The sequence below is a fragment of the Micropterus dolomieu genome, linkage group LG04 (genome assembly GCF_021292245.1).
Source record: "Micropterus dolomieu isolate WLL.071019.BEF.003 ecotype Adirondacks linkage group LG04, ASM2129224v1, whole genome shotgun sequence".
NCBI lineage: Eukaryota > Metazoa > Chordata > Actinopteri > Centrarchiformes > Centrarchidae > Micropterus > Micropterus dolomieu.
In genome coordinates, this window is record NC_060153.1 from 4,637,922 (window position 1) to 4,659,108 (window position 21,187).

At 40.4% G+C, this 21,187-nt stretch overlaps 1 protein-coding gene across 2 annotated transcripts in view; it reads left to right on the top strand.

Moving 5' to 3' along the window:
• The window catches only part of LOC123970235 (protein kinase C beta type-like), a 35,892-nt gene that overhangs the window by 11,408 nt on the left and 3,297 nt on the right, over window positions 1–21,187 (top strand). The window contains exons 3-17 of one of the 2 annotated variants that reach the window (XM_046048191.1): window positions 5,188–5,270; window positions 6,764–6,875; window positions 10,441–10,569; window positions 10,995–11,151; window positions 11,555–11,689; window positions 11,853–11,949; window positions 12,077–12,220; window positions 12,336–12,509; window positions 12,641–12,732; window positions 13,159–13,221; window positions 14,424–14,562; window positions 14,659–14,739; window positions 14,836–14,943; window positions 15,850–15,990; window positions 16,419–19,397. In XM_046048191.1, the coding sequence (XP_045904147.1) occupies window positions 5,188–5,270; window positions 6,764–6,875; window positions 10,441–10,569; window positions 10,995–11,151; window positions 11,555–11,689; window positions 11,853–11,949; window positions 12,077–12,220; window positions 12,336–12,509; window positions 12,641–12,732; window positions 13,159–13,221; window positions 14,424–14,562; window positions 14,659–14,739; window positions 14,836–14,943; window positions 15,850–15,990; window positions 16,419–16,571 (1,808 nt within the window). In that variant the 3' untranslated portion in view covers window positions 16,572–19,397. Of the gene's footprint in view, window positions 1–5,187; window positions 5,271–6,763; window positions 6,876–10,440; window positions 10,570–10,994; window positions 11,152–11,554; window positions 11,690–11,852; window positions 11,950–12,076; window positions 12,221–12,335; window positions 12,510–12,640; window positions 12,733–13,158; window positions 13,222–14,423; window positions 14,563–14,658; window positions 14,740–14,835; window positions 14,944–15,849; window positions 15,991–16,418; window positions 19,398–21,187 lie in introns of those variants that run through there. The other variant, XM_046048192.1, reaches the window with a different exon arrangement.

Sequence of the window (21,187 nt, forward strand, 5' to 3'; positions counted from 1 at the left end):
GTTTGGGCTACTGTAGAAAACTGGCGGAGTAACGGCGACGTCCATTTAAGGGAACCTGCGGTGTATGTAGATAGAAATGTCTCATTCTAAGGTAATAAAAACATAATGGTTCATTATGTAAGATCTTTATACACCACTGAAAAAATAGTTATGTATAATATATTGCATAGATAGATCCTAAATATTACACACCGGAACTTTTTAAAATTGGATTTTATTTAGATGTATTTACGATATGACGTGAACCCGACATTGGACAGAGTCTTTAGAGGGCTGTTAATTAGCCGGGTCTAATCGCAGTGGTTCACTTTAATTCCGGCATGTTGAGTTGTACATGATGATTGCAAGTGTCTCCGTCTGTGGTTTTGTGGGCTGGTCATCATCCAAGATGGAGGGAACTTCCTGATGCTCCTGTTGATGTGAAACTATCAGCCCGCTGTCGTCCTGGCAGTTCATCGCAGGGATCTTTTTTCTGATTTGCCGTTATCGCTGTCAGTCTGGGAAAGCGGGGCATGTGTAGACTCGACTGTAGGGCTCAGCCTGGTTGCTAGGCAACAGAGCAAAGACCTCCTTGGCAGGTCACTAGGCCTGTCTTTCAGTACTGTGTGTGTGCGTGTACATGCACAGGTGTGTGTGAGAGTGTGTGTGTGTGTGTGTGTGTGTGTGTGTGTGTGTGTATATGAGTGACAGAGCAGATTTATTAACAAAAAGCTCAAAACTGCATTTTTCACTGTTTTTTTTCTTTTGCTCCAGTTCTGTGTTTCTAACACTGCAAACACACAAATGTATTCTCCACCCACTCGCCTCAAACCCAGCTGTGCCCCATCCCTTCCTGTCCACATGCACGCACACACACATGCGCACGCGCGCGCGCGCACACACACACACACACACACAGTCTGTTTTTTTTCTTTCTGTTTGACTTCTTCACTTTCTTTGCCTCTCGTCCTCCTCTCTCTTTGTCTTCTTCTCTTTCTCTTTGCATTTCCCTTTTTCAGTCACTTTCCTCACAGTTCATTTGCATCGTGCTGTGCTGATGTGCAGATGGTCAGAGTTCAACCATGTTATACCCTGTTTACCACAACTGACTGTTGTCTGTGGTATCTGTCGGTATTTTGAAATAAAACTGCACGCACTGAAATTTGCTGTACATGTAGGTCCAGGTGTCCACTCATATAATGTGACCCACCCTCATTCCTGCACAAATAAACACACACAAACATAAGCACTCTGTTGCTTAACTGATAGAAACCTGTGGAAAGTGCAGCCAGTTGCCACGGGGCCTCATGAAAGTGTAACGAGAATGTGAATAATTAAGATTAAACCAGGACGTAATGTCACCTGTGTGTGTGTGTGTGTGTGTGTGTGTGGTTTGTTCCTTTTTAATTTGAAGTGGCTGTTGTTGCAACGTGTGTGTTCATGTTTTCATTGATACTGCAAGTCATTGTACAGTGGAAGTGGTTTTTAAATCAGCACTGCGCAAGATTTTTATGTAAAAAAAACACCAGTAATATGAGGCTAAACCACAAAGTCATGCTACAGTAGATGATTTGACCTGCCCTATTTATGTAAATAGAGTTCTGGTGTTGGTCGTGTTCACGTCAACATCTGTAGGAAGTGACTGATCAAAATTTAACAGGTTGGGTTGTACTTTCAGGTACTTTATTTCCATCTGACCCAGAGTTAGACAAACACATGCATGTGTTTCTTGTGACTCTGTGTGCAGTTTAAAATAAAAATAGTATACTCACTGATGAAGCAATCTCTGTTTAGTTTTTTTGCTGGATGTCTAATGGATCAGTCAGCTGCTCTGCTCAAAGTAAACTAACAACCTTTCTCCACCACTGAAAGTTTAATATGGTTAACTTTTTACTAGGGCTGAAATTCACATAATTTTCATAAATTAATCTGCAGATTATTTTTTCGATTAATCGTTTGGTCTCTAAAATGTCAGAACACATTGAAAAATGCCCATCACAGTTTCCTGAAGCCCAAGCTGACTGAAATAGTATATTTTGTCCAACCAACAGCCCCAAAACTAAAGAGATTAGTTTTCTATCATTGAAAACATTTTCTGCTTAGAAATGGCTCAAATAATCAATTGATTACAATTTCCTAAAGCCAACAACCAACAGTCCAGTTTCATTTACAAAGATATAAAACACAGATAAGCTAAATGTTTGCCATTTTTGATTGATAAATGATAAAAGGGATTATCAAAATAACTGCTGATTAATTCTCTAACTAATCAACCAATTGTTTCAGCTGTACTTTCAAGTACCTACAAAATCGGGGTAAATGTAGGAGGTGAAAGCAGAGGACGACCAACGCACCACTTGTTGCAGGGTGGTAGATGATATGCCTTGATTAGCAGCAGATGTAGCAGCACCTATCCTAAAGCAATGCCCTGAATAATGCTTTGGGGATTTGTTGCTTTTGATGAGAACTTGCCTTAAATAATGGTTAAACCAAGTGTTTGTGAGGGGAAAGTTCCCACGGGGGGAGGAGAGAGAGAGGGGGGAGGAGAGAGAGAGGGGGGGGGGAGAGCTCTCTCTAATGTGTAAGTATTTAATCGTGGGTTTGAAAGGGCAAAAGGGGGAGAGTGCAAGCTTTGATTACAGAGCAAGCACCCCACATTTGTAGTGCTTAAGGCATAAACTGTAGTGATTTGAATGAAAAGCCAAATCAGAGAATGAAATATCTCTATTAGGGTCGAGTGACTGAGAGGAAGGAGTGAATTCACAGGCTCTAAGAAAAGCATAGAAAGCCATTAGAAAAACAGCCTCGAGCAGAGCGTCAATGTAGGGAGAGAAAATACCCTCTCTGAGTACTGTCAGCATGCTCTTACGAAAGAGAGTGTGATAGGCCATCTGCAATTGGCAGACGTGAAGAAAATGGCAGTTGGGGAATGTACAGACATTTTCTTTGAAATTATTGCACATAGGCCACAGGGGAGACACTTTGGAGGAGGAAGACTGAAACAGGCACTGAGGGACAAAGGGGAGGCGATGTGGCCTAGGTTCTTGCAGGAGTTTCTGGAAATGATTGGGGAGCCTTCAGCGACCATCGCTAAAAATTGTGTGTCCAAGAGATTGGGAGTTGTATGATATTGGAAGTATCCATATCTAATATTAAGGTCACCAATCAAAGGCTACCTAGAAGAGGACCTGGGCCGGCTGAGGCCAGGGAATGATGAGTGACTTCCATTGAAGTAGATGTGAAGGGTGAGCAAGGAGGCTGGCTGAAACATAGAGGCCTGGAAGGCCGTTCTACAAGGGTTGAAGACATGCAATGATGGTATGCATGGAGTTAGCCAGGGACGGCACGGTGGTGAGCTGGGAAAGTTGAAGAGGGCCTGATTTCTTGGATCTCTTAGGCATTTGAGATTTGCCCAGAAAGGAGCGAGTGGTCTACCAGATCGCAGCTTGTTGCTTGTTTCGTGAGCTTGCAAAGCTCGTGTGAAGGAAGGGCTGCGGCTGGAGTGATGCCCCAATCTTGAAGTTGAGCAAACAAGAAATCTGGCTTGGCTACTGGGAAGCTGCTGTAAAGTGTTAAGTGAGTGGTCCTATGCCTTCCGCTTGAATAAGTAAATGCGATCTCCGGTAGCCTGCCGGGATCCAAATCTTCCAGGAGAGGATCATGTCTGGAAACAGACTTGTGCTTTGAAGTCAACAACACGATGTAGCACAAGGTGAGAGAACGTATGCCATCTGCAGCATTTTCATACTGAAAGACAGCTGACAGCAGCGGAGAGACCAGATTTAAAATTTTGACAGTGACTGCATAATTGGCTGATGGCAAAATCTGATTTTCTAGCCGATCCACGGAAATTGGCAACCATTTTCATCAGTTAATTATTTGACTAATTTTTAAAGCAAAAATCCCAAACTTCTAAAATGTGAATATTTTGCTGGTTTTCTTACAAGAAACCTCACTTCTCTTCGGCTGGGATGGCAAACTAATCTCTTTCAGTTTTGGACCATTGGTTGGACAAAACAAGATGTTTAAGTATGTCAACTGGGGCTTTGAGAAATTGCGATTGACATTTCCCACTATTTTCTGACATTTTATAGACACACCATTAAATAGGTAGCAGATTAATCAATAATGAAAGTAATTATTAACTGTCAGCCCCCCGTGACCCTGTACGCAGGATTAGCGGTTGACGATGGATGGATGGATGGAAATTTCACTGTTTACTTGATAACAAATTTTCCATTTCAGCTTATCAGGGTTGCCCTTTAAAATGCTCAAAGTGAAAGTAAACGTCAGATTTTTCATACGTTTATTAAAATAACATTTGGTTTGTAAAACTTTGTAGCCTGGCTAAGTTCTTTAATTTACTTTGAACAAGGATGTAATCAAGAATCATGATGCTTCCCCTGAGAAATGATTAAACACAAGGCTGCCTGACCAATGCTTTGAATCATCAACTTCAAGAATGCAGGCCAGACATGAGCCGTTTTATAAACATGTAAATTACATGTACTTCAGTTAGACCATCCATCTTCAGACGCTCTGTAATGTCAAAGTTTTAATGTATTTCCCTGCTTTTGAGCAGAGCTGCTGCTTAATGTCATGTGATAGACCATCAGTAACTCGGCAAAACTGAACTTTGTCCCATGTGTTTTACAAAAACCTGACTATCCTTTGTGTGAGTTGACTGAGCACCCATCCAAAAATCTTAAGCTTTTATTTGTCTCTTTAGTTTCCTTATAAAGTAAAAGGATTTTCTTATAAACGGGATCTGGATTAGCAACCATGTTCTATATTGGGCTGAGAGCATTGGGGTATTTATTTCAGTTAGTCACTACACTGAATGATTTTAGCACAACTTGAAGCAGTCAAATTACCAGGTGTAGAGCCTGCTGCCATTTGGAGCTGCCACCGTGGGAAGTTTCCTGTAGCAGCTTTAATGTTATGGGGTGTGATTAAGAAATAGTCCACCATGCTGTTGTTAAATATAAAACCATCTACACTGAAGAAATAAAACTAAATATAGGTGTCAACAGCAAGGAAGGAACAAATGGGAACTGAAATATGAGCAGCATATTGTGGAGTGACTAATTCTCTCGTAATTGACGTATAGATTAATCTCTTTGTTGCTATTGTGTCGCCTTATTTGACATTGACAAGGAAGCCTTAACAAGAGTTAACATTCACTTTTTTTCCCCTCTCCTTCCACAGTGTGCTGTTTTGTGGTTCACAAGCGCTGTCATGAATTTGTTACCTTTTCCTGTCCGGGGGCTGACAAAGGTCCTGACTCTGATGTAAGTAAAGAAAATGTACACATTTGCTTGGGAAGCCACAGTTAAGCAGATTACTCATGTCTTTAAGCTAATTGTTTATTATGCACATGGTTAGTGATTGTTTTGCTGCTGAATGATGTTTGTTAATAACATTAGCCAGGTCAGCACTGGCTTTTGGTGTTTATGTACTTCCATGGAGGTCCTGTGCTAGAGACACACACACACACACACACACACACACACACACACACACACACACACACACACACACACACACACACACACACACACACACACACACAGTAACTCCTTGTCCTATATCCTGCTGAGCTGTCAGGCCCCAATCGCACTTGAGACATGTCAGTAAAGACAGAATGTGCTGCCTGGCTGCCTCAGGTTAATGAACCAATATTTCCCATTCATGTACACACACACACACACACACACACACACACACACACACACACACACACACACACACACACACAGACACACAGACAGACAGACACACAATTTGTGAGTCAGCATGGATTTTGAAGTCATATGACTGATGTTTATTAATCTCTAACTCCTCTGTCTTTGTTTTTGTTATATCACCAAGCTGTTTTGTTGTTTCCTATTTTTGAGCATCCTCCAAACTCACTCAATCAGTACTCCATTCTCTCTCTCTCTCTCTCTCTCTCTCTCTCTCTCTCTCTCTCTCTCTCTCTCTCTCTCTCTCTCTCTCTCTCTCTCTCTCTGTGTCAATAACTTTTGCTCTCTGTTATAATGGAGGCAGTATTAATAGGATTGAGATTCCATAGATAGATAGATTCCATTTAACTCTGTTGTATTGGCCAAAAGTACAGTATAAGTGTGCATTTGATCTCAGGATGTTTTTGTGGTTTAGGCGACGCTCCTCAGTTACAATTAGTTTGGTGTTTCAACATGACAGTGTCCTGGTGTTCAAAGCAAGGTCCATCAAGAAATGGTTTTCCCAGTTTGGTTTGGTAGAACTTGACAGACCTGCACAGAGCCCTGACCTCAATCTCCGTCCTACACCTGTTGGATGAATTTGAGCCTATCCTGACCACCCAACATTAGAGGCCAACCTCACTAATGAGCTGAATGGGAGCAAATTCCTTCAGTCAGGTTCCAAAATGCCATGAAAATTATGGTAATAGTACCATAATAATTCACATGGTTTTAGGAATAAGATGTTCAACAGTCACATGTGGCTGCAATGTTCTGCCATCCACATACTTTTTGGCATAAACCGTATGTCAAAACCTCTGCAAATACAGTAAAACCCAAACTATCTGCATGGTTAGAGCTCACTGGAGGTAAGTAAGTTTTTTTTTTTTGTAATTTGGGTGAACCAGCCCTTTAAATACCACCTAACGGCACATCTGAATTTGCAGGTTTTAATCTTTAAATGACGTTCAAGCATCTCAAATGCAGAAGCCCTACTGAAACCTTCTTAAATATTGAATCCAAGGGTCTTCTCTCTCCTCTCTGTGTTTCTACCTCTGCAGGATCCTCGTAGTAAACACAAGTTTAAGGTCCACACTTACTCCAGCCCAACCTTTTGTGACCACTGTGGCTCCCTCCTCTACGGGCTGATACACCAGGGCATGAAATGTGACCGTATGTACACAAATATCTGTTTGTGTGTGTCTGTCTGTTCACACATCCGGTTGATATTGCTGGCTAAAGTCCACACACGTTCACATTTACAAGTTGGTCATGTGACCTGACAACACCACATCCACCACATATATCAGATTAAAAAAGATGGTCTATAGATAGTGTTGCAGTAGTACGTTAGCCTAATGTTTCTGTGTTGAACATTTGCAAGAGCACTGTTACTTAAATTATCGGTACATTGATGCAAGTTATTGAGGTTATTTTGGTAAGTTATTAACAATATTAGCTTACACAAACAATCATGAAACCAGCTGATTTCAGGAAGCTGGTTTAAAAATATGAACCAATATACAACTTTTTAACCCAACTATGTGATATAACGTATATTTTACTGATAATATAATTTGAAATGAAAACTTTACTGTTTTGGTTTACTCTCACTGCTCTCATTCTCCAAATTCTGCAGCATTTCTCTTGACCAGGAGTCAGTGCTATTGGTTAGAAAACAAAGAAATGGCTGCCTAAACATTACATTATAATTTATACTGTTTTACTTTATAGCATTTATAATCCACATATTGCTTGTGATATGTGTGTTGTGAATTGTAGTTCAGCTAAAACCTTTCAATGAAAAATGCTTAATTTACAATAATAGATCTGCTCATGAGTCATAATGACAGTTCAATAGATTAGATATAATAGATAGATATTTGCTTATTGAAAGACAGAGATATGATCAGATTCTCGTAACAGTTAGTCAAATGTTTTTACATTACTGCTGTTATCATTTTTATTGCTGTCAAATTTGCCTGTTGTTGGCAACAGAGATAAAATAGGAAGTTGGCAACATCTCTGCAATGCTGTTTTCTGCCATCACCATTAGTTCCTCTTTTTACCTGCGTGCTGTACACAGTGTTTGATGGACTTTGACATTGTCTTTGCTGCAGTTTTTATATATGTGTATTTAATTACCAGATGTGTACACAAGAAGGAGAAGAAAATGGGTGGGTGGATGGTGTTCATCCTGAAATGACTGGATCACCTTATTTAACACAATTCAGAAAGGTGTCCACTGTTCGGGAGAACAATTTTGGAATATTTGAGCAATTGGTTGGGACGGAAATTACTTTTATCTCCAGGAAGAGGACTCAAATACACAACATATCAAGTGGAGAATTTCCTGTAATCATGGGAGGCATCACAGTGGCTGCTATACTTAGACAATGGAAAACACCAGAATTAAAAAAATATATGAGTTAATGCTCAACCGGACAAATAATAGATACAAGAGTAAGGCACCAGTTTGGGATCTTTTTTGCACTTATATCACACTGACTGATAAGCCTGTAGTATGAATGTTACATGTATTAGAAATGTCTCACAATGTGAAACAATTGACTGTCATGTACCAATAATCAGGGGGATCGGGGATCTTCTCCCTCTGTGAAGCATTCAAGTTTCTCATTTTCTGGAAGTGAAACCACATTGGTGTTCTCAGCTGTTGCTTGCTTATCTGACTCAGATCTAGTCGCTCCTTACTTTCTATCTGCTGGCTTTGTACAGGAGGGGCCTAAAACAGGGTAACAAAGCTCTTAATACACAAGCAAGGGATTTAGATATTTCAGATTTGCCACCATGATGAGATGAGACTTGTTGTTCTGCCACAACAAACACTTGAGTGTTTCTGGGTCATTCCTCTTTAGAGTGTATGAAGTTTTAATGGCAAGTGTAGCTGAGTGGAGACAGATAGCAAGTGAAGCTACATAAATAAATGACTTGTTAAAGATGGGGTAGGCAACGTTGGAGAAACCAGCAAGAGACAGATAGATTTCAGCTAGAAAATCCCACCCCTTTCCCCTCAGGTCTCCCTCCAAAGCCAGTCCCACAAAACACATTTTCATGTACAGTGAGTACACTGGCAGAGTGTAGGCAGGTAGGCCACTCAATAATTTCATTCGGACCAAATTAAATATTATCGCCGTGCTTATCACTGTCTACGACAGCCACAGTTATTTTCTTCATTTTTGAGTCAGAGAAGTTAATTTATTGCTTGCTCTCAGGATGTCAAGAAAATTTCAACAAATATAACAAAAACGCTTCTGAATTAAATCTTCTACCCCGGCTTTAAGTGCACTGCCTGACTGATATATGAACTGAAATTAATCAAAAGAAGTTATCATATGAAAGGGCATTAAAATATTCAGTTCTCACTCCCCACCTCTGCACCACCTCCAGTGAGTGGAGTAAAATGTGGAGCTTTGTGGATCAGAGCGGTCTGACATCTAGTGGACAGAGTGAGAAATGACAAAGGGTGATTTGTTTTCCAGTGTTCACCATTTAGGAATGCGCTTATCTATTTTTCTTGTTTTCCTGTTTAGCTGTATGCAATGCAAATTAATCCAAGATGTAAGTAAAGTTGTATCCCCATCACTAGTCTGTAAAATCATTTTTTAAAAATTGTAAACTTACTATTACTGTATAAATTAACTTAGTGTTTTAACATTTAGGTGTAAAGTTTTACTACAAAGCATGTCCTTTATGAACAAATACATGGCCCATGTGCCAGTTAGGTGCCGGTGTGGACTACATTACAGGTTTTTGCCACAATTTGTGTGTCACACACACATTTCTCAGATCCGAGACAAAAACCCTTGAGACGGCATGAAATTTGCGTACGTGTCCATCACAACGAGTCCTCTAATTCGAGTGGTTCTGAGACATGTCATGACCATGCTGTGAGCTGTCCCAGATGCTACTTCACTTGTCAAACATTCTTGATTTCACTGTAGCCAAAATCAAGATGCGCTTGTAGTTTAGGCACCTTTGAGACGAGCTTGAACACAGCGCACAAGGAAACAGGGCTCTGAAGAGGGATATGGACGGTCCAAAACTAACAAACATCATAGCTACAAAGAGGTCGACAGGCATTCCTCAGATTGTGTGAACCCAATCGATGGAGAGGAGGATCATTGAACTCTGGACTCCTCAAGCTCCATCACTCGCTGGTAACCACTAGTCTGTTTTTCGTAGACTCCCATGTAGTTTGTCCACACTCATGTCAACATGAAACAGCGACAAAAATGTCTTGTGTAAAAAAAATATGTATACTATTCATAGGAAGTCCTACTGAGCTTCATTAATGTCCATAGTGGCTCTGGAGGGAGTTCCTTAAAGTCTGAAAAAATTAACCCTTGTGATGTCATTGGGGGTTAACACAGGCCTAAGGAAAGCCTGCCTTACAAACTGGGGTTTTGGAGTTTGAAAGATCTAAATGTTTATCAGGCTGGGAGGGTCTAATACAAAGATGCCATTGAGATACAGTTGCAGCAAAGGGAAGTGTAGGATCCAGTATTTTTGGGACTTGAAGTCCATATATCTCTGCTTTTGCTTCTTTGTTATTGACCAGTTATTTTTTAATCTCTCTCTTGTAAGTCCCCCAACTTTATGAAAGGGCATCGCTAAATTGCTGAAGAGCTATCAATCTGGTTATATAGTGCTGAAAGCAGTGTGATAATTAGGGTTATGTTGGGGTATATTTCAAGCATTTTTGTGTGTCTTTGTTCAGACTGTATGATGAACATCCACAAGCGGTGTGTGGCCAACGTCCCGAGCCTATGTGGGACAGATCACACCGAGAGGAGAGGACGCATCCAAATCTCTGCGCAGATCACTGACGGCATTCTCACCGTCACAAGTGAGTGCTGTCTCTTCATTTTCACTCTGACACACACACCACACACACACACAGAGCACCTCTCAAAGCTCTCTATCAGCCTAAGACTAAAACTGGAAAGTCCATTAGTTGATCAATGATCCAATGATTGACCCACATCGCCACTGGGACATGCATCCACGTGCCAGCTTTCTCTCTCTCAGACAGCTGTGGATTGATTATGGAACATAAACTAAACTGTTGTTAAGTGTTGTCAAATGTAGCCAGAGTTATTTAGGGCAGGCCAGAACGGGACTCACAGTAACACTCAGAGGTTCACGTCCTGCTGTCCTCTGGAAAGGACAAATTCTAGACTTCAACAATAAACAGTCTAAAAGTGTGTATTATCTTGGGATGCTTTCTTCTTCTGACACTTTTTTTTTGACTGTGTCCTCAACCTCTCGCAGTCAAAGAGGCTAAGAACCTGGTGCCCATGGATCCCAACGGCCTGTCAGATCCCTATGTCAAGCTCAAGCTGATCCCAGATCCCAAGAGTGAGAGCAAGCAGAAGACCAAAACCATCAAATGTTGCCTCAACCCCACCTGGAATGAAACCTTCACTTTGTGAGACATCTTTTATTCTGTACATTATCTTGGTTGAGGCTTCACACACCTGATCAACTTATTTTTGGCATTGATGCAATATAGCTGTGTTTGGTTTCAAGTTTGGCCCCATTCTCAATCACAAAAGCACAAAGCTAACTGGAGCTCATGAAAGTGACCCTGTCCCCATTCTCTTTCCTGTTTTTGCTTGTAGTTATTCTTGGTTGCTGTGGCAGCTAGGAAAGGCACAGGCAGGAAAAACTGTCAATTGCTGAGGTGTTTACCAGTTTAAATAGAGAAAAAGATATGAGGAATGTGGCTTTGAAATAAAATTGTGATATTAATTTTTAGCTATTTTAAGAACATCCTTCATCTGAACTTTTATCTGACTGTCCCTCCCCCTTCCCTTTCTCTAATTTCTTAGCAAACTCAAAGAAAGTGACAAAGACCGCCGTCTGTCAGTGGAAGTCTGGGACTGGGATTTGACTAGCAGGAATGACTTCATGGGATCCCTGTCCTTTGGGATCTCAGAACTGCTGAAACAAGGGGTAGATGGATGGTAAGATGTCAAGATGAGGAAAAGGAGGTGGTGGCTAACTGGGAAAGTGACACAGATGTAGACAGAAATAATAACGGGAACAGGGGTGTGAATATTTAAGGGTCATAGCCTGGTGATAATCCTGGATTCTATCTGACATTGCCAATTTTATTCTGGGGTTTAGGTTTAAGATGCTCTCCCAGGAGGAGGGAGAATACTTTAATGTTCCTGTGCAGCCAGATGGAGAGGATGGTAACGAGGAGCTGCGACAAAAGTTTGAGGTGAAATGCAGAAAACGGAGACACAAAATAGCAGCAGGTTTCATCATTCATGTTCGTGTTTTTTTTAATGTCAGGTTTATTTATTCTCATAATCTTGTGATTTTGTTGTAATTTCGTCTCTCTCCAGAGGGCGAGGGTGGGTCCAGGGAAGACAGCAGACTCTTCTTCTGCCTCCATGATGTGCAAGTATGACAGCAATGGCAATCAAGACCGGGTCAAGCTCTCGGACTTCAACTTCGTCATGGTTTTGGGCAAGGGTAGCTTTGGCAAGGTGATGCACATTATTAGACGTGTGTTTTTATGGTGAGAAATTGGCTGCCAATGGATGTAAACCAAAAAGAAACGACTCTGAAGATCATTTATTTCCTATTGCTGACTCCCTTAAGGTGATGCTGGCTGAGAGGAAGGGAACCGATGAGTTGTACGCCATCAAAATCCTGAAAAAGGATGTGGTGATCCAGGACGATGATGTTGAGTGCACCATGGTTGAGAAGAGAGTCCTTGCTCTGTCTGGGAAACCACCTTTCCTCACTCAGCTGCACTCCTGTTTCCAAACCATGGTAGCGTACCACATCTTGCATTAACAAACACGAGCTCATGCAGAAACATGGCAATACAGCACTGCCAACTGATCATTTTATCACTGATCATTGTTTCTCTCCTTCCTTACCTAATCCTCTCTGTCTTCTAGGACCGATTGTATTTTGTCATGGAGTATATAAATGGAGGAGACCTCATGTACCAGATCCAACAGGTCGGCAAGTTCAAGGAGCCTCATGCTGTGTGAGTACACTCTCTTTTACACGCTCACACACACAGAGTTGAGCAATAGGACTTACTATGTGACTGTTACAAGATCGTCAGTCTATTTCGCTTACTGGTAATATAAGAATGTACTAATTCAGTTTTAGAAAACCCTCATCAAAGAAAATGTTGGCAGTTAGCTGCTAATATGACACTTAACTAAACCATATTTTAATACAAAAGCAAGTTCTTAAAAGGCTTAAACAAGATGATACAAAAGCAATGTTATTTTTGCTAGTGACCACAACAGTGATCTTTTTCAGTATTCATGGTGCTGCATTGAACATAACCTCAAATGACTTTACATAACATTTATGAAAACAAAAACCTATTGTGCAATTATGAAGTATTTACATCAATACAGACACAAATATAGTTAGAAACTGGTGTTTGTCTGTATTTTAGGTTCTATGCTGCAGAGATTGCCATTGGACTCTTCTTCCTTCACTCCAAAGGCATTGTGTATCGGTAAGTCAGTTTGTGAATCAGCTCGGGTCTGCCTTTACCGTTTACAATCATTTCAGAACACAGGGCCCTGTTTCAGAAAGCAGGCTTAACAAACTCTGAGCTTATCCCTGAGCTCTGAGTTGACTTGGAGGAGGGAAACTCTTGAGTTTTCGGTTCCAGAACAGCTGATCAGAATTAGTTCAATCAACTCTGGAGTATGTTTAGCCTGATAGAAGTGCTTGCGTGGGGATGGAAAAAAAGCCATCATCAATGGAGCTCCGATACTACGATTCACCATGTCAACAGATAAATAAAGGCAGAGACTCCATTTTAATCGGGTGGAGCTAGAAATATGAATGTGTGCCAACGCTGACCATGATAGGCTATTTATGTTAAAACGCAGGAGAAGAGGAAGGATAAATACGTTAACATTAGTACTTTTTATACAGTGTTGCTCATTCATCATTTACCAGACTGGAACACATTAATAAAATCTTGCTAATTTCGTATTTTATTAATGTTGTCAAAACACATTCAGAATATATGCAGGTAATAATGGAAAAACTCACTTTAAACTACATCTAGGCCTATTTGTTTCAGCTGCACAACAGTCATGCTCACTCAGAAATAGTCACATTATCTATCAGTATAATAACTACAATAGGATTGTTCTAATCAGTGCGACTACAATATGAAAGATTACTGTTCATTGATCAGTTTTCTAGGTTAAAGATTAGTTTAAACAGTGATTACTGTAGTAATGTAGCCCACAGTAGCCTAAGTGCTTTCAGTGCGACTGTCACAGTGTCACCGACATGGATTTTGTTCTGTGCTTACTGCTAACAGCTCTTGATCTGTCCTTACATCGATGACTGATGATAAAAGCGGTCATGTTCCAGATAATGTTTTTGGATGAAAAACTAAATAGCCTATCCAACTGGGATTTGAGAGTTTTTAAAGATGTAAATGCGTTGAGATATGTGCTTTGATATCGACAGCCTGAATGAGGGAATGAAATGGTGTGTCAGACAGCCGCCTCAGGCTCCGCCGGAGGGGAGGAGTCAGAGGTTTTCCAAATTATCCTGTTCACGGCATCTTCTCGTCTCTGAAACAGAAAACCCAGTTTCCCTCATCTCAGCCTTAACATACTCAGAATTTTCTCTAATCCCGCTTTCTGAAACGGGGCCCAGGTGTGGAAAATAAATCTGTGTATTTGTTTTCAGGGATCTGAAGCTGGATAACGTGATGTTGGACTCTGAAGGCCATATAAAGATAGCCGACTTTGGCATGTGCAAAGAGAACATGTACGATGGAATTACCACAAAGACATTTTGTGGAACACCAGACTACATCGCTCCAGAGGTGTGTTTGTGTTGTGAGATCGTTGATTGGTGTTTCTTTTTTAAACATCTTTTAACTTTTGAATAACACTCGAGACTCTACCACTGTTTCTTGTAGATCATAGCTTATCAGCCATACGGGAAGTCTGTGGATTGGTGGGCCTTTGGAGTACTGCTCTATGAAATGCTTGCTGGACAGGTTTGTATGCATTCATTGAAGATACTTTGTTTTTATTGAGAACAGATAATTGTGACAAGAACTGAAAAACTGAAAGGTATATTTGTGCCCGTCCAGCCGCCTTTTGATGGGGAGGATGAAGATGAGCTGTTCCAGTCGATCATGGAGCATCATGTCTCTTACCCTAAATCCATGTCCAAAGAAGCTGTTGCTATCTGCAAGGGGGTGAGGGCACATGCTCAAATGCTCAAAAACTCAGTCCTAATCTGTCTCCTAAACTCTCCCTGTCAACTCTGAAAACTGGGGAGCATGTCACATTAAGGTCTCTTCGTGGAAGTGTATAAGAATGAATCCAATAGTGAGGCTACAGCAAAGCTGAACTATCATTCTCCACTACCCCTAACCGAAAGAATGCATCTTTTTAATACTACATGCCGATGCCCAGTTAGACAGTTGATAATATTAGGATGTACTTGTGGTTGAGGGATTTAAGATGCGGTCCTTGGGTTGATTTTGGCCAAGAACATTTGTTGCAGGTCATACCCTGCTATTTAGAGGGGAGTCTGTAAACATGTTTATTTCTGCTTTAAAATTGGGCATTTAACCATTGGGGTCCATGAGATTGACTCACTTTTGGAGCCAGCCTCAAGTGGCCATTCAAAGAACTGTAGATTTTGACGCTTCCTTGTTGGCATCATTTTTTCTTCCTTGTCAAAATATGCCGCCTACATTGCCCACAGTGCATCTCGCCAGACAGTAGAGATGAGGAGCGTGCTACAGAGGTCTGCTAACGTGCACTTCTTTTTGATTCCACACTCCACTCCTTTTACGATTTTCATTTTTAGTTTTCAGCCTGCACTGATGCCGACTCAAGTGACATCACTAGAATTAATTTGTCAGACTTCACGCAGCTGGAACCACAAAAGGCTTTATACATATTTTTCACACAGCTCCTCAAGAACAGACAACAGACCTTTTCTATGTGTAAAATCTGTGGCGTTTTGTCTAGCTCTAACTGAGTTTACATGCTATTTACCCCCTTCCCCTTAATGTGCCGTGCCCCCAAACTGTAGTGAAGGTTTTGAAGCATACAATGTACATGTCCAAACTCCTTTCACTTTGTGATTTTAGCTGATGACCAAACACCCAGGTAAGCGTCTTGGCTGTGGCCCAGAGGGGGAGAGGGACATCAAGGAGCATGCCTTCTTCCGCTATATAGACTGGGAGAAACTGGAGAATAAAGAGGTCCAGCCGCCTTTCAAACCTAAAGCTGTGAGTATATTAGACACCCACTCTCTTCAGCTGTTGAATATTACCTGAACATCACTGATTACCTCAGATATTAGTTTCATTAAGGAAGGAAATAACATACTAATATACTAATAACGATTAGATCGCTCATCCCCCGAACCCAAGCATCGCCTGCCATTTCTCACTACTCTGACAAATGAAGAGCTGAGATTTTTGAGTGTAGTCACCAATGATGAAGCTAAGATGTCACTGGCTCACACACGGACCAATTGAAATCCACAGTTTCGGCTGTGAATGATTTGATTGGTTGATGCCATGTTTTAGTTGTATTTCTCTTTTTTTCTCCTTGTTGTTTGTTTGTTGTCCTTTTTTTCTTCACATCCCTCATCAAACTCACTCCATCCCCCTATCTCTTTCTCCATCTCTCTCTCCTCTCCTCTCCACGGCAGTGTGGGCGTGATGCGGAGAACTTTGATCGCTTTTTCACGCGCCACCTCCCAGAGCTGACCCCCCCAGATCAGGAGCTTATAGCCAACCTGGACCAGGAAGAATTCCAAGGCTTCTCATTTGTTAACCCTGAGTACCCTCACTCAACTCACTGACCATGCCTCATATCACTGGGCTGCACTAGTTATCCCCGACACCTCGGAAACATACTCAAAAAAGATAAAACTTAAAAAATTGATGTCATATCCAGGTTGGATTCGGCAAGGTGAAACGTTAAAGGTATAGTTCAACATTTCTGGAAATAAGCATATTCGGGGTTATTTTTCTGAGAGTTAGATGAAAAGATCAGTCGGTCTGTGTGCATAAATTACAGAGCTGATAAAGACTGGAAGCAGGAGGAAACAACTCCCAGCTCTCTAAAAAAAACTACTCTCTGAGTAAAAAAAAAATAAGGGTTTAAGGGGAAGTTAAGTTTTGTAACCATTGTATGGGTGAGCAGAGATGTTGCAGAGAAGTGCTGGGTTGACAAACTGTTAGGGAGTTACACCATATAACTCCTCCTAAAACTGGGCAGCCTGATATCACCAAAAGACATGAATAACACGCCAATTTCTAAACTGGGAAATTGTCGCACAACAGCTTCAACCAGCAAGGCATGGGTCACATGACAGACGGAGACAGCTGAAGGCATTAGAAAGCTACTTAATGTTAGTACTGCTAGCTTGTCCACTGGTACCAACTTATCAGTGGTGAAGCGCAAACAACTGCCTATGAAAGTAAAACTGTCCACAATGACAGGAAAAAAGCTTGTTAATCATCCAGTCGTGTTTATTCTTTATGTTTAGTTTTTAATAAAGCAGTAGCTTACCTTATCACTGTGATTCAAATGTAATCAAGGGGGAAAAAATCCCATCATCATCAGCTGTACTTAGCAAAAGTTAGCACGCTGACACCCTAAACTAAGATGAACATGGTGAGCGTTATTAACCTATTTAACCTGCCAAACATCAGTACGTTAACGTCATTTTGAGCATGTTAGCATGCTGACGTTAGCATTTAGCTCAGAGCACCACTGTGCCTACGTACAGCCTCACAGAGCCACAGAGCATGGCTGTAGATTCTTAGTGTTGTCAAATTTTTGTCAAATTCTTTGATGTGAAGGTCTGTTGCCTAGCAAAAGACTCGCGCCAAGCTCACACAGCCAGTAGTAGTCAGCCAGCAGAAAGCATGCAAGCACATCACAAGCTGTCTTGCTTGGTTACCACCATCAGTCACGTGACTCTCGCTTTGCAGGTTGTTGCAAATTGTTGTTTTTACATTTCTCTTTGTACTTGGATTAAGGAAATGAGATAAAACATCGTAATTAGTAAACTTTAGTCCTGGCAACTGTACTTTTGAGGAGAGCCAGGCTAGCTGTTTCCCCTGGTTTCCCGTGTTTATGCTAAGTTAATGGCCTCCGTGCTCCAACTCTGTACCAAACGTGAAGACATGAGATTGATATCAATCCTTTCATCTAACTCTCGGAAAGAAAATGTCCAGAATAAGCCCAAAATGCCAAACTATTTCTTTAAATAATGTTCAGATGGAAATACAGACACAGGTGCTCAAATGCTAACAATCAGGAGAAATAATCCCGTATTCATATGTCAAGTTGCCAGTAGGAGACTAGTCTCGTTTCCAGCTGTTTCCAGGTTTGCTTTGGTTTAACATGTCACGTTACACTTGCTTTCATATCAGCTCTGCTGGCTGTATTTCTATCTTTAGTGCAGATATGTTGCTCCTGAATGCTGCCCAGCTGCTCAAACCAGCAGGTTCATGCCTGAGTCCAACCTCAGGGCCGACCTGAACCTGCTCCGTCTCTGTGTCACGCTCCCTGTAATTGCATATTGACTATAACGACCTATCAGTAATCTTGATGAGTACTATGATCACATATTGGTAATATTCATACAGTGTAAGTGAAAACTGACCAACTGCTTTGCTATGATTGTTTGAGTACTAATCAGTTTCCTAATGTTGACTTTTAATTTTGTCTATAGGACCAAATACACTTTCTGTTCAGTCAGTGTTGTGGTGAGCTTATCTTGAAATTTTTGCGGATTTAATTTTTAACCAGTCAGAGAATATAAGTCTTTATACATGCAGTCTGCAAGAGTGAAAGTCTGCGTCTAGTTAGTGATTTTTGATTGAAAGCTCATTACTTTTCTCCTGATTCATTATTTAGAACATTCACCACATTACGCTGTGTTTTTAATGACAGAGGGCATGTATCTCTTAGCTTGTAAACAATAATTTTTGGAGAATTTCACGTATGACAAAGTCTTGTTGAGTCTCGTGAAGCTGGTAGTTTGTTAGCTTACAAAAACAGGATGTCCAAAAGTGCCAAAATAGGGTTTAGAATAATGAGGATGTGGGAAAATATTGTCCTCAACAACTGTGATGAAGGGAAGCCATCTTGTGCCATTTTGCAGTACATGTATAATTATTAGAATATGCATTATAGCTTATCTGTTCTCCAACAATACAGTACCCTTGGAAAGTCATTTTCATATATAAAATGAATTGTTTGAGAAGACGTGTGTTTCATAGTGAGGCAGGTTGTATTATCTTTTTGTAACTGTGTAACGATGCAGGTTAGTAAAATGTGTCAAATCATGTTCTTTGAGCTTGTATCAAAAAGAGAGGCAGCTGCTTGGTGACGTCACAGATTTGTTTCTGTTATATAAAGATGCTCGCTGATAAAGATGATGATTCTGCCAGGTGAAAAAAGCAAGCGCTTATTGTGATGATGGTAATGGTGACAAATCAGTGTTGTCATAACAAGAGATATGACAGAGCAAAAAATATATATTGAGTTCTATATATCAGAGAAATATTTGGATAAATTGTTCTGGATGAGAGAGATGCTTTTGTGGATTGTGTAATTGTCCTGTACGACTGGAAACTGATAATATACTCACTGGTGCCTACCAGACTCCCTCTGCTGTGTCTGCCTTGTTACTGCTGCTACACCAAAAATGGTAACACTTGAACATGCATTTGTTTGGTTTCTTGCTGAGTTTGATGAAAAGATCAGTTCCACTATAATATCTGGAAGCTAAGTTAGAGCCAGGAGATAAATAGCTTAGCTTAGCATAAAAACTGGAAATCGATGGAAAGAGCTATCCTGGCTCTGTCCAAAGGTTAGTAAAAAACAAACAATCCACCTGCCTGCACCTCTAAAGCTCACCAATTAACATGTTATGTCTTGTTTGTAGTAGTAATATTTTTTTAGTCTGGCTAGCTGTTTCATTCTGCTTTCAGTCTTAATGCTAAGCTAAGCTAACCGTCTCCTGGCTGTAGCGTCATTCAAGCAGGCACTTGTGTCACTTGGTTTTATGTTTCTATAAAAGTCACCAAGGCTCTCCTAAGTTTTCTGAGTTGTAAAATCTGCTGTTTAAAAAGCTTTACAGAGAACATTCACCTCTTTTATCAGCTGTGAAGTTTAGTTCTAGGGCTTATGGGAAATGGTGTTCGTTAAAGGACTCTGAAAAACAAATATTAAATAAATAACGATAATTAAAAAAACTACCATCCTTATCTAAACGTATGCAGCCAGCAACACAAAATACTGTTGAGAAAGGCTCTATTGCAGGGCTGAAGTTTTAGTTATTAGCGTTGTTACAAATGGAATAAAACACAGAAGTTCCAGTTTCACTTCGGTCTTTGGCTTTTTTGTCCCCGTTTGGGAAAATCACCTATTTTAATACACCAACAAGAATCTGTTATGTGTTCAGCGCAAACAATAACCATAATTTGGAGTTCCTATTTTATAAATGATAACACAGTATAACATTGCTATAATCATATTTAATGATATTTTATTACACACAACTCAAATCCTTAGTTTTTTGTAAAACTTTTAACTGTTTATACTCATGTACAAAATATTCAATTGCAGGTTTGAAAACTGATTATAAATGCGTTAAAAAAAATCTTAAATCAAGGCTCACTTTTCAGCTGTATCTCTTGGCCTTCATCAATAGATGGTGTTTGTTCAGCTGTCATGGAGTGAGAATTTTATATATATATATAAAAAAATATAATCAGTACATGTAAATAAAAACCTTCAGCTTTTAAGTTTATATTAAACATGAATCTATATTTTATATTATTACAACTGTGTTATTATCAGGTTAAATTGCGTCAAATACATTAATTAAACACTTGTGTATCAAACTCCCTACATCTACTTACAAGTAAGGAGATGATTACATCATAATGTGTCCTTAATTGTTATGCACTGTTCATAAAAGCTACAATTTAAGTTACTATTAAGTGTAATCCAAAAAATATGCAGCAATCATACCTGCCTCATACTCAAATGAGCTGAAATAGTGATGAATTCGTGGACCAGTGGTTGAGGTGGGAAAGTTTCCAGCCCCTCCTCATTTCAGCTGGAAGCCCTGTGATGAGACAAAAGGAGGAGGTAGGAAACTAAATGGTTTGTGTGTGTGTGTGTGTGTGTGTGTGTGTGTGTGTGTGTGTGTGTGTGTGAGAGTGTGTGTTACATGTGTCTTGCCTGGGGCTCACTGCTTCACTTCCCCATGTGAAATCCTTTCCGGGTGTGGTGTGGTTTGGTCTGCAGCTGATCTGTTTTATCGATCCTCGTCTGTTCTGTACTGGAACATTTCCTCTCTCTGGCTTTGGAAGTTTGTCTTGGATTTTTTCTGCATCTGTGCTGTTGAAATGTTTTTCGGTGGGTCTTTTTCATCTTTTGACTGTGTTTCTT